Raw genomic sequence first — 12,776 nt, 5'->3', positions numbered from 1 at the left:
GAGAGAGAGAGAGAGTTCTATACAAGTTTTAATTCTACTTTAAGAGAAATTACATTTCGTTTTTTTTATTGTTACATACTTTGAGCAGATATTTGATCTTGGCGATAGTCTCTCAATTTAGATAGGCCATGATCGAAGGAATTATATTTATAATTAAATTTTAGCCAAAGAATCAAAGTGCCATCAAACAAGCTCATCTCATTGTACATTTAATTAATGTAAAATTAAAAATTACGCTGTTATATATATCCATTTAATTTCTGTAATATAATATTAATTAAAATATTGTAATTAAAAATATAGACATGTTCAATATATTAATATTTAATTTTGATGTTAATACTGAAGTTAATACAGTATTAATACTCGTACCTTGTTTTGCATGTCAAAGTAGAAAAGGATATACAAGATACGCTGTCAATCACGAAATTTCGAGGTTCTTGAACAAGAAACGCGGATGGAAATGATTTTACAGAACGTGTATATATCATCACGATGAAGAGTTCTAGCCGCAATTTCGTGGTGGTACGATACTTATGACTGTCGGACTATTCTCTATGAGAAGAACACTCAACAGAGGGTCGAATCGGCCCTCTCGAAAGTTGTCGCGCTACTCGTAGTCTCATACTCCCGATACCGTTCTATGGTTTTGCTCCGTCGAATGCACTCGTGATTGTGCACTTGCGCGACAGGTAACGCGGTTGGAGAATTGCGCTTTCCGCCCGAATAAATTTCGCGAGCGCTATTAAGCCGTTCTCCTCGGCAGGATCGAAATTACACGTTTCGAGAGGTGTAGTTTAGCTATGTGTTGTAAAGGCGGAAACGACGAGTGCACTTTCACTTATACAAATGGTACTTCCGTACATCGTATTCGTTTTGCTTGCGAATAACAGACGCTTATCGCATCCAATCCGTTTGATCCATTTCGAATCGAGTACCTCTTCCTCCCAATCAATGCTTTACAAAGCAGTCGTCGAGACTGGTATGCGATCGTGTACGTGGCTTTGGTATTCCGATTCCGTTTCCGAGATCTCTTAGATCAGATTCATCATTATCGTCGATTACCGTGTATCGATCCGTACACGGTATTCTTATATATATAATTGCTTTTTAGCAAAGAATTCAATTTAGAGCTTCTTAGCAAGAATTTCATTATACGTTTCGTTTCGATATTTCCTAATCAGGCGCCCTTTTTCTATGATATCGAAAATACCGATACGTTTCCTTTATATACTGTACTGATACTTAAGGCCACCTATTTGCCACGGTCTCTAAGAGAATCAGTATTTATTCCGATGAATTAAATGGCTAGGAAACATTGTATCGATATCTTCAATTACAAAAAAGTCTTTTGAATAAAATACTTTGTGAGCACCTGATATATACATAATATAGCGACGAATTACGAGGGTACTTTAGCAATCACTTTCTTAAAAACAACAGAGAATATTCCGTTTCATTATAAATAGCAGCTACGTACAATCCACGTCTCTATTAGAAATAACAACCACGTGCAATCTTACATTCCTACCAGTAGAAAAAACTGGTCACAAAGTTTCCTAAATAGTAATAGTCGGGCACAATCTAGCAGTAACAGTTCAGTAATGTGATCGCGTTTTAGTCAGTCATGTCGCAGTATCGCGCTGCAAGTAGTAATAGTCGACAACAATCGACCATTTTTAGTAATAATGACTAAAGTCAGACGCGCTGTTACGTTGATTTTTTGACCACAATTCACACACAATTCGCACACTGTAAAAGATCTGTTACATAGTTCTTTTCTGTTGAATTCGAGTTATGTTCGCGTAATTGCGATAAGTGAAAAATTCTCTTAATCGGTACTGTCCAATGATCAATTAAGGGAATATATCGTTCAAAATCTGGATTCTGTAGTGGCCTTTTCCGAGTCCATAAAGGTCACTCGCTTTGTCCGCGCGTTGCCCTCTGGGGGCAACCCCTAATGCTATACGGATATTTCTTGTATCTGCACGCGTTTCTTGATAGTGTTGGTGCTACCGGCAGTGGTGAGTGAACTGGTGGTCCTGGCGGGCGGTTTCGGAGGGATCGCGTCCTTGTGGACGTTGCCGCTGGTCCCATGACCGGATCTCGATTCTTTCCTCAATTGCTCGCTGTCCTGACAATCCTGGGACGGCGCGAACTGCTGCTGTTCCTGAATGGAAGGGCTTCTCGCGAGAGTTGTATATGAAGGGGGTGGTTCTTGAGCGGGTCGCGGATTGTCGGAGGGTTTTATAGACGTCCTGGTGGTCATCGGCAGAGACTCCTGTCCATTCGGCCTACAATCCATGGCGGCACGTTTCTTGTCGCGATCCCGCTGATAATAAATGCCAGCGAAGATCAACATATTCAGAACCAGAAGGATGCAACCGACACCCACAGTGATCCCCAGGGCAGTGGTCGTGCTGTAGTAATGTCGAGACGCTAGTCTCTGTAGCAGCTCGGCATCGTCCTCGGAATCATCCAAAATCGGAGTAATATCCTCGATAAGGCTATCTTCACCTCCCGTAGATGTGCTGCAGGCGGTGGTTGAGGAAGAACTCGTCCGAGTCGTGCCTGTTAGCGGCAGTGGCGTGTACCATTCGTCCCGGACTGGTCCTGAATAATAATAAAGTAAGGAATAATTAAGTGATACATCTTAAACAAAAGAAATAAGAATTTAAACTTTCACTTTTTTCGCATAAGATATGATCTTACCTGCATAATAATGATCGCCTCGTTCCCGGAAGTGATGATGTCGCATTGAAACGTCATCGTCGCCAGGGCGATGGAGCTGAGGTATCAAATTAAGCCATACAGCCATTTTATGGCCGCGATAATGGCTCTTCATCTTCGGTTTCAACGCTAAAATAAAATGTTAATGATTAAAAACGCCTCTTTTTCGATAATTATTTATTACCATTGATTATAAAGATAGTTATCACATATTATTAATCATTCTTAAATGTATACAAACTGAGCAACATATTGTTATGAATAATTATTAATAACAAATTAATAATAATATAATAATTCGATAATTTATAATTATGCATTAAAGGAATATCTACGTAATTATCATCAAGAAATAATTTCACATTTCATTTAAAAGGATTTCATTTCGCACGCACAATTAAATTTTTCAAAGAAATTTCAAAGGGAACGCGTCGAGGCGGACAAAGTCCACTGTACACAATCAAAATTCTGAAGGAACTTTTCAGAGAATTTAAAAAGATCGCGACGTTCCACGAGAAATGTCACGATCCTTTTAAAGAAACCGAGGATGGAAGAAGACGCTTTGTAGAAAATTAAATTTATCGAAAAATAACGGTGGAACTACTTCTTCTCTTCTTGCAGTCTCAAACGCAACATACCTATCGTGAGATACTGCTGAGATCCTGTCTCATATTGTTCCCATGTGAGACCGCGGAATCGCGTCTTCTCCTTCGGCGTGCCATAGTCGACCGACTCGATCTTGTGCGGTTCGTTCGGGTTTCCAGTTTTGGCGAAATTGGTGAAGAAGGTGAGTACGGCCTCCGCAACGCCCTGGTCTTGTCGGGAATAATTTCGCGGGAAGAAAGCCCCGCCTGCCACCAACGGCAGCCCGAAAATATACGGTATGTCCTCCCCACGAACGCTCCCCAGGCGCTGCAATGAGATTCCCACTGAGAGAATCGGAGCCGTGGAGCATCCAAACTCCGTAATCGATAATTATACGGCTGAAACTACGTACATTTATAGGCGCGAGATATTATACTATTTACTACACGCGCAATTTGAGTAATTCGTAATTCATGTCAATTAAATTATCAACAGCTATTGTTCGGCGATTGTTTTATTTAATTAACCAAAACAGAATATCAGTTAATCATTGATAGCTAATTTTAGTGTTAATTAATAGAACCGTGACGATTAGCCAGAAATTGTTTCCCGACCCTTTGCAGAGTGCTGTACTGCAAATGCATAATTTCGACAGTTAAATTCTCTATCGGCTGCGTGAAATGGTTCCATGTATTATACCACTGATCCCTATTAGCACGCGTGAAACGCGTGTGGGAAAGAATACATGAGAAGAGTAAGAGAGATTGTGGCAGGCGGAAAACGCCGCGATTAACAATTCAAATAAATTCATCGCATTTGCATTCAGTGGTCTTGATATCGCTTTCTTATCTCTCTTCGGTATAGTTTTTTTCACCTTTATTTCGTCTAATTCGCTCGTTTCTTTCTGTTTTATCGCGCGCTTGGTAAACCAGTGTGACGTTTTGATTGTGTTTGACAATATTTAAAGCGACAGAGTTAGTTGCGGTTACGTGAATGTATTAAGGGGATCCTAAAGTCGTTTATTCAATTAGATGGGATTTATTCAATTCAATGGGATTTATACGTACGATTTACGTGTCATTGATACATTACTCTCACTATTCATCAATATTGCACACATATGTACCAATTTTCTAATCTTTCATATTAGGTACCTAAGCCTAATTCTAAGAACTTAACATTGTTTGTTCATGTAATCCTTAATCCAAGATTGTTTTATACAAAGTATCAAACTTGTATTATATATAAAGCAAATATTGTTACAAATTGGCGCCACCTAAATAGAACAAATCATAATAACGTTAGAATGATATTAAAATGAATCGGAAAATATTGAAAAATGACTTTTAATGATCATTTTGGAGTCATTTTTACATCATTTTGATACCAATAGAAATATAATATTGATAATAAAATTGTAATTTTCCAATTTTTTTTATATAAAGTCAATCAGTTTAGACCGTTTTTATTTTAATTGTAAAAGAGAATTTTTAAATCTAGTATAAAGGCAATTAAAAAAATATTTTTGAAAAATAATCGATACAAGACGGCTTCAGGATGTATTTCTTTTCGAGGACGAATCTTTAGGATAAGGACGAATTTTTCGCCTCGCACTTAATTAAATCCTTTTTGTACAAATGTGACGGGAGGAAGGGGGGAGGAGCGAGGAAGGAAGAAAGTTAGTAACGTTGATGCTTTAAATCGCTGTTAACTACACGACCACCTACACTCTCTCGCCGAGTAGGATTAACCAGCTTTAACATTTGGAGACCAATTTGACGTACACCGTCTAACGCTGACTTTTATTATTTCTACGGGCGGTTTTCTAACCCCTGAGAAGATAATATCGCGAGGAAGATAATACATCTCCGCATCGGAGATAATTCGTTTTCTTGAATATCTACAAACACGCCATACGAAATTTCTCAAGCCCTCTATGATTCTCCTTTTCCCTTTAAATTGAAAACGTCAATCTGTTTCCCGTCATCGTGAGTTTAACGCGCCGCTTGGCAGCGCGCGACCTTACAAATTGGCCGATATAACAATTTCTTTCTTGTCCTCCCGATATTATTATGTCAAGCATGACAAATCCCCGTCATTCCCGAGACAAAATGCGAACACGGTGCGCGCGGGTCGCTCGAGGCGTTTTATTAAATCAGTGTCTTCATCGTGAAGTCATGGCCAGCGGTTACCAGCCGGGTATGGATCGAGTGCGACGCAGAGTGAGACGGATGAGGATGTAGGACCGAGAGAGTGTGTGTCAGGCAGGGGTTGAACGGGTTGCTTCCTTAGCTGAAAGTGCCGGTAGACTACTAGGTGTCGAGGGCGAACGTTAGTCTCTCTTCGGGATGTCAAGTTAATGGAGTTAACTCAGACTTAAGCAGCGTCTTTACCTCTTTTACTCACTCGCTTCACCTTTCACCGTGTTAGTAGCGTGCAATAGCTGTGTTAGCAGGGTGGACGATATCGTTTTACGATAGAGAAAAATCGACGCCTCGAGATACCGCGGATATTCCTGTCGATCGACAACGCTAAGTTACGTGATTTCTTGCTATCTTCACGCACATTTCTCTCGGAAATCTCTTACGCCTCGGAAATTTTCTTAAAGTTGGCTATTACTTAAAAAAAAAAGTTATGTTGTGAAATTCCGGTATTTAAGAATAAAATTATTACAATCTCCCGTGATAAAATTTCTTCGCACCGAGAAACATTGTCTTGCAAAGTTCCTCGGAGCGATATCTTACCTGCACGTAGCCGCTGTCCTTGGACTGATGATTGAAGTGATAAAAATACGTCTTGGCGCCCCGCCTGGCGTGATAGAAAGCGATTCTCATGAGCGGCGCGACCGTGTGACCATCGCTCAATGCCTCCATGGTCGAGTCTCGTATTATGATGGGATGAAGTACCGGCTTATCCCAGTCCGTGTACTCGTTCCTCACCGCCGAGAAAATCTCATTCAGATGGTAGATATAGGCGTTGCGGATGAAGGTGCGAAGGATCCGATTCCGGTGATCCTCTTCAAAGCCGAATTGTATGTCGTTGTTGTTGAAGTCAAGATTCGACTCGGTCGTGGAAACGCCTAGAATCAGCGGCACTTTGATGAATGCGTCGCTCGCACGCTCCATGTCCAGACCCGGATCAGGATTGTTTTGGTCCACCGGTAAACCGGGCCCGATACGGGGCACAAATCTGGTGGAATAAAACAACAAAATCAGATCCATCACTCGTTATGGCAAACGATATTATAAATTGATATAATAAGGGTATTAAATCAATAAAGCGAGAGCTATTAATCCACCACGATCTGACAGTAATCCGATAATTCAGTGTACGTGCATGTGATTATCCTTGCAATTAGTATCGCAGATTCATTTCAATTTCGTGATAAATATACTGATAAATGCACTCGCATAACCTAGGTTAACGTCCTGTGAACGTCATCGTTAATATCTAATAAAACAATGCAAGTGTTGACAGAATTCAATTTAAGACCCAGCAATTTTCTAGGTTCTCGATTTTTGATTGCGTAAATGTTCACGTGGCAATTTATAACACTACAAGATTTTTAAATATCGCCAGTACAGTTTCGACAACTCATGACGATTTATCATAAGTCATCGCAGCTATGGACTCATGAAATTGTTATAAATTTGTAACACAGTAATTGCTGCTGTGTGCTAGTTAGATGTTATTTTTTTAACGAATCAATCATATCAATTGAATTTGTTACAATCCGGCATTTCCACTTTTCATCGAAATGCATAGCTTCATTGGATTCATTCAAGCGACGAATATGAATTCCGCGTATATTATATATATATTAGGATGTCTCGAAAATCATGAATCGAAATACTGCAATGAGAAAGTTACAAAAAATTAAGTAAAAAAAGTTATTTGTAAATTTTTTTAAGCAATAGTTTGTGAAATAACAATTAATTAAGTAATTTAAATATAGATAAAATTACGGACTAAATACTAAAGTGTGTGCTTACTAATACGCACGTGCGATTCATGAATAGGCTGTCTAATGTAATTTATAATTGGCTAAATTTAAATCTGATATCTGAACAACTATTGTTTCAAATAAAAATGTACACATAACTTTTTTTACTTAATTTTTTGAAAACTTTCTTGCTATTGGCATTTATTTAATTTACAAATTTCGGGGACACCCTGTATATGCATGTATGTGTATGTACGTGTGTCGCATAAATGGGACGAGGTAATATTTATTACATCGATATGCTGTCATAAATAAAAAGATGAAAAAGAAGAGTATCGATATTTTCCATCTGTTCCATTTCGCAATATATATTTCATTATTTCAATTTTCCTTTGACATAGTTGCCAAATGTAGACCTAACCATCCAAGAGAAGGAGAGTGAATATTCTTCAACACTTCGCTTGTGTCTAAGCGCTTACCTGATTTCCGGTAATTGCACGTCCATAAGGGTCTTCAACGGTACTCCTCGGAGGCAGTCAGCTATGTCTTCGTCACCTTCGGTCGAGCAGCCCATCTGTTCGCCGATCTTCGCCCTGATATCGTTCGGGTCGTGCACTGAGGCCCAGGGACTTAGTGCCGAGCCGCTGGATAATACCACACGGTGAAATAATCCTATGGAAGAATAGATGGTTTGAGGCACGCAGGAGCGACTTATAAGCACGCGGAGATCCCCTTTGTCCGATGCTAAGCCCGTCGTAACTCGTATATATCGAACAGCGAATACGGCAGGATATCGTCAGCTTCCGGCTGATCGAGCGGAAGCGATGAACCCGACGAGAGTTACCCCAAATGGTTATTATCCTCGCATGGATAATTAGAAGCGGACGTAAATATAATCGCGCCACGTCGGGGTTTGTTTTCCGCGCGAGTCGAAAATCCGGCGAATTAATCGAACGCGCGATTATCGGACGATTAAAAACTGTTACACGACGGAGTTGCAGTTGAATTAGTAGTTACGAGAGGCGGAAAACACGTTGAATAATTTTCAATATCCGATCGGCATACAGGAAGAAATTTTCTAGGCAGCGCAATTAATATCGCACGTCATTCCAGCGGCCGCTTGGTAACGTTAAAACGTAGAAAATCACGCCTTCGTGGAAAATTCATGCTAATTGAAAAGGATATTGCAGAACTTAATTAATCTCGCTTTTAACGAGCTGAATTTTATGACGTAACGCAACGGAACGTTTCCAAGCGATGCGTTAATATCGGGTTTGATAGTATCTCTAGCTCGTATTCCGATTACGAACCGGAAAATCATATTCGCCGGCAAACATTTATGCTGACGCTAAAGTCGTTTATCGAACGTCACTGGTTTCTTTATGAAAATCGCTGTTTCGAATACAAACATCGCGCGCGCGTAGAATGTGATGCTCGTCCTATAGCGAAAAGAAATATTAGGCAATATGTGTCCAACATAAACATTCGCGTATCGTTGATGCGTAGTGCAAATATTTGTATTTTATGACTTTACACGCCCGACATTCGTGCGTACTCGTTTAATTTCTCGCAAGTGACATTCATCTGATATAGCAAATCGCCGGGCCGAGCAACGTTAGCGGATATATTTATTATCAACGTTTATTATCCACGATTTTCTTCGTTAGAGCGAAAAGTTTTCGATTAAACAAAAGCAGAGACTAAGTCTGATTTTTCCGAAATTTTGTTCTATATTGGAGAACCATTGCAATCACAACTCCAATTTTGCAATACGTGAAATTCCTGATTTCTTCCTCTTCGTAAATGTATCATAAATATATTACTATCTACGAAATATTGTTATCACCCCATTGGCATTCATAGAAGCCGAATAAGGCGCCAAAGATATTCCTTCGCCAACTACTTAGAAAACGTCGCATCTCATTATATTAAATTTGTTCGTTGCGGTGCTATTTTAAAACGGCGAACAGCGGATGCGTTTAACGAAGAATTTCTGCTGCCAACAAGCCGTAAAAAAACCGGAAAAAAATCGCGAAAGAAAAGAGCGACGATGTAAGAAGATGCACGGTGGAGATCCTTCTCATTTTCATTCATACGATCGCAGTTCCATTTCTGAGACGAACACATTCGGAAAGGATGTGCGCGCATACGCAGTGACCCGAAGTACCCCTTTTGGTTGCTTTATCGCTATTATTATTATTAAGAGATGCCGCCTGATGCGCACTATCCATCCCTCTGGAGCGTTGCCAATGCCGCGATACGTTTGCGGATGAGCCGGAAGGAAAATACAGATAATCCATCGCCGGTAGATCCCACAGCTAATCTTTTAAGGGGATCCTAAACTGAAGACCGAACTCCGATGGGATCACTGTTTTACAGATTTAATGGAACTTACACACGTACGATTTACGTGACATCGATGCATCACTACTGCATTAATATCATGTACATTGGAAGAAATTATACAGTTCAATAAATAATTTTTGTTGGAATAGTTTGAAACAAATATTTACTAAATGTAAATATTACTAAATGTATATCTACTTGATATAAAAACATGAATTTGATTTAACTATCACATTTTTGTTATCGAATAAATATTTTATTATAAGTAAAAATTTGTTTAGAATTATTCGAAGAAATATATTAAGATTTAATAAATTTCTTTTTCAGCATGAATTTTCAAATTAGGTGTTAAGTTTAAAAACTTGACGTTGTTTCTTCATGTATTTTATTAGTTTTCAGACTCCAATTTCGTAAGTACAGATTGCAGAGCTTTTATTAAGCAAATGTTGTCACGACTTGACAGCTCTAGACGCCATATTGGACTAAAAAATGTTTGATTAAAAACATGTTTTCAAAACATGTTTTCATTCTCAGCATAAATTTCACCTATCAGATTAGTATTAATGCATAATAATACTTTAATTCTGGAAAAGAGTTTCCAAATCTATAAAAGTGATACATGAAATCTTTTATAAAAATTATTGCAACGTTTAATCGGGGAAAAAGACGACTTTAGGATTCCCTTTAAGCGCGAAATGTTCCATCTGATTTTCAGTAGTTATCGTCTTCTTCGAAATTCTACAATTCATGATTCGAATATCTGCACTTCCTTCCCGATTGCTTCGTGTAGCGACTGGCGCTGGGACCAATTATTCCGATCGTGCAATGGTCCCTCCGTACCAGATACGACGCGGAACGTCCATTTCGCTGTTCGACGTCGTTTTCGGTCGACGTCGATCGTGTATCGTGTGGCTTGATAATAGACATCGGACTGTGTTACTTCCCTTATTTCTGTGAGGCACGTTCACGCAGGGATCACGGCTACGAGAAACTCGATTTATTCGCTTTGATAGCATCACGTCGTTCTCCACAATCGCGGATTGACTATTGTACGTTGATTCGTGCGCGCTGTTATTCGTGATAGAAGATCGCTTCAATCAAAGTCTCCCCTATCTTCGTGATTTTATAATAGCAATGTCATTGAATTTTTTTCCTCTTAAAAAAATCTCCTTTATCACATTATCTCGAATTGTGTCTTTATTCTCTTAATCTCAGATATATGCTTTTATTTATTGTCGACTAAAAGAAACGAAGTGCGTTTACCGCCTGCGAAATAAACGACTCACCTCCGTGGATTCTGACTCCTTTTCGCCTCACAATTACTCCATTTTTCACCTCGTCCAGTGCTATTGTCGGCTTGTACTTTGGAAACGTATATTAATAAATGTTGCGGAAGAAATACGGTCGCCATTTCTATAAAGGGGCGAAGAGCCGGTCAGTGACCACCGCTCCTTCCATCGCGCAGACGACATTAGCGTCGCCAGGGTTAACGCCCTTAAACTGTCACGTTAAACCACGATATTTCACCTAGTGCCCTGCCCTCGTCCGCGCTTTCTCCCGCCCCCATCGTTTCGCGACTAGCCTCGTTTCGCCAGCCAGCTACCATAATTCCTCCACAATGTCATGTCCACGATACGAGAGTGTCGCGTCGTGTCGCGTCGCGACACGTCGATGAAATTTCGACGCATCGGGGGTGCCAGCCCATTTGGTGGTTACTCGATCTCCTTCACGTCTCTCATCATGGTGCAATCATCGAGAATTCGCCTCGTTCATCAGCTCGGCGACGCCCGGCGTCGTGGCGCCGGTTGAAGAGAACCTAGCAAATTGACAACGGTGTCCTTCTCGTGCTTCTTGATAACGAGAATAATGAGGTTTCTCTCGGTGAATGCGATGAAACAGACCGCTGGGAGAGGAAAAAAAACGAGAGGCGGCGGAAATTGTATACTTTTCGTTAGCGAAGCGGCGAAAGATTAAAGGCAAACAAGAAACAACGGTGCGTGATGATAATCAGACCGGCTTACATCCGGAGATGGATTTTCTCGGAACGAGCGTCGAGCAACTGGCTGGCTGATCGTCATTCAGAAACGCGGTACATCACACGAGTGATCAATCGAGATTTCTCAATGGTTTGTATATTTCCTCACATAGTTATATTCTGTAATTTCCATTCGAACTTTTGTTGGATATCACCCAGTCGAATGCCGGAGGTGTCTCTCTTCGAGATTTAGAATTCTACCACAAATAAGACTAAATCACATTCTCTTTAAATCTGAAATAATGAATATTGCTGACATTATTAGTTTTAAGTATGTCAATAGGTGATCAGTGAAATTCAACTGAAAAAGAAAGTATCAAGTTTGCAAATTTAATTATTATATAATTAAAATGCTGAAAAGGAAAAGAAATTTGAGCATTATTATGATTAAAATAGATATTTTTGCACGTCAGTTTTAATACCATATATATTGAATTTATATTGTTACTAAAGCAAGATTAAAGAGTGCGCATTTCATTAATTTTTTTAGTTAAATTTCATTAAATTCACTGATTATTCATTGATATTGAGACTAATAATTAATATCCTGATATTCAGATTTAGAAAGTTTAAATAAATTTTTAATCATTTGATCATAAAAGACATCGTACATAGTACATAAATGCACATCGCTAATTTTTATGGAAAAATGGATTTCGTTCGATCCGAGCTTTCCAATCGCAAACGATGGAGGATTTTGCGCAAAATGCCACTATGTGGACAAAGTTAGTAGTTATGAGCGCGAATGATTTTTATTTTTTAAAAGGTTTGATTTTCCAGCGTTCGTTAAATGGGATAAAAAAATAATAAATTAAAAAGACGTATTTGTTCCTGGCCGATAGTTTTACTCTGATATTTCACTGGGGTTGGAAAAAATTTGACGTTCATCATGCGCGCGGATTACGTGATATTCATGCATCGACAATATCGATACCTTTTACGAGGAAAAGCATTAGCATCGACGATGTCCATTTGCAGACATTAAGTCATCCAAAAACCTTTAAATAACTTTATTCGTAAAAATATTATTTTCTCTAGACAGGAGAAAGATGAAGGCGTTTATTCTTACTGAAAAAAGAAGAAAAAAAAGAGAGAGAGAGAGAGAGAGAGAGAGAGAGAGAGAGAGAGAGAGAGAAG

The 12,776-nt window shown here is 39.3% G+C and overlaps 1 protein-coding gene across 1 annotated transcript in view; it reads right to left on the bottom strand.

Moving 5' to 3' along the window:
• Positions 1–1,963: 1,963 nt before the first annotated feature.
• The window catches only part of LOC105624707 (neuroligin-1-like), a 36,947-nt gene continuing 26,134 nt past the window's right edge, over positions 1,964–12,776 (bottom strand). The window contains exons 5-9 of the mRNA XM_012206061.1: positions 7,738–7,930; positions 6,060–6,504; positions 3,369–3,642; positions 2,713–2,859; positions 1,964–2,613 (exon numbers count right to left, since the gene is read on the bottom strand). Coding sequence (XP_012061451.1) covers positions 1,964–2,613; positions 2,713–2,859; positions 3,369–3,642; positions 6,060–6,504; positions 7,738–7,930 — 1,709 coding nt within the window. The remainder of the gene's footprint in view (positions 2,614–2,712; positions 2,860–3,368; positions 3,643–6,059; positions 6,505–7,737; positions 7,931–12,776) is intronic.

Source organism: Atta cephalotes (genome assembly GCF_000143395.1).
Source record: "Atta cephalotes unplaced genomic scaffold scaffold00086, whole genome shotgun sequence".
Classification (NCBI taxonomy): domain Eukaryota; kingdom Metazoa; phylum Arthropoda; class Insecta; order Hymenoptera; family Formicidae; genus Atta; species Atta cephalotes.
Note: the sequence above shows the minus strand (reverse complement) of the source record. Positions and strands in the feature narration are given on the sequence as shown.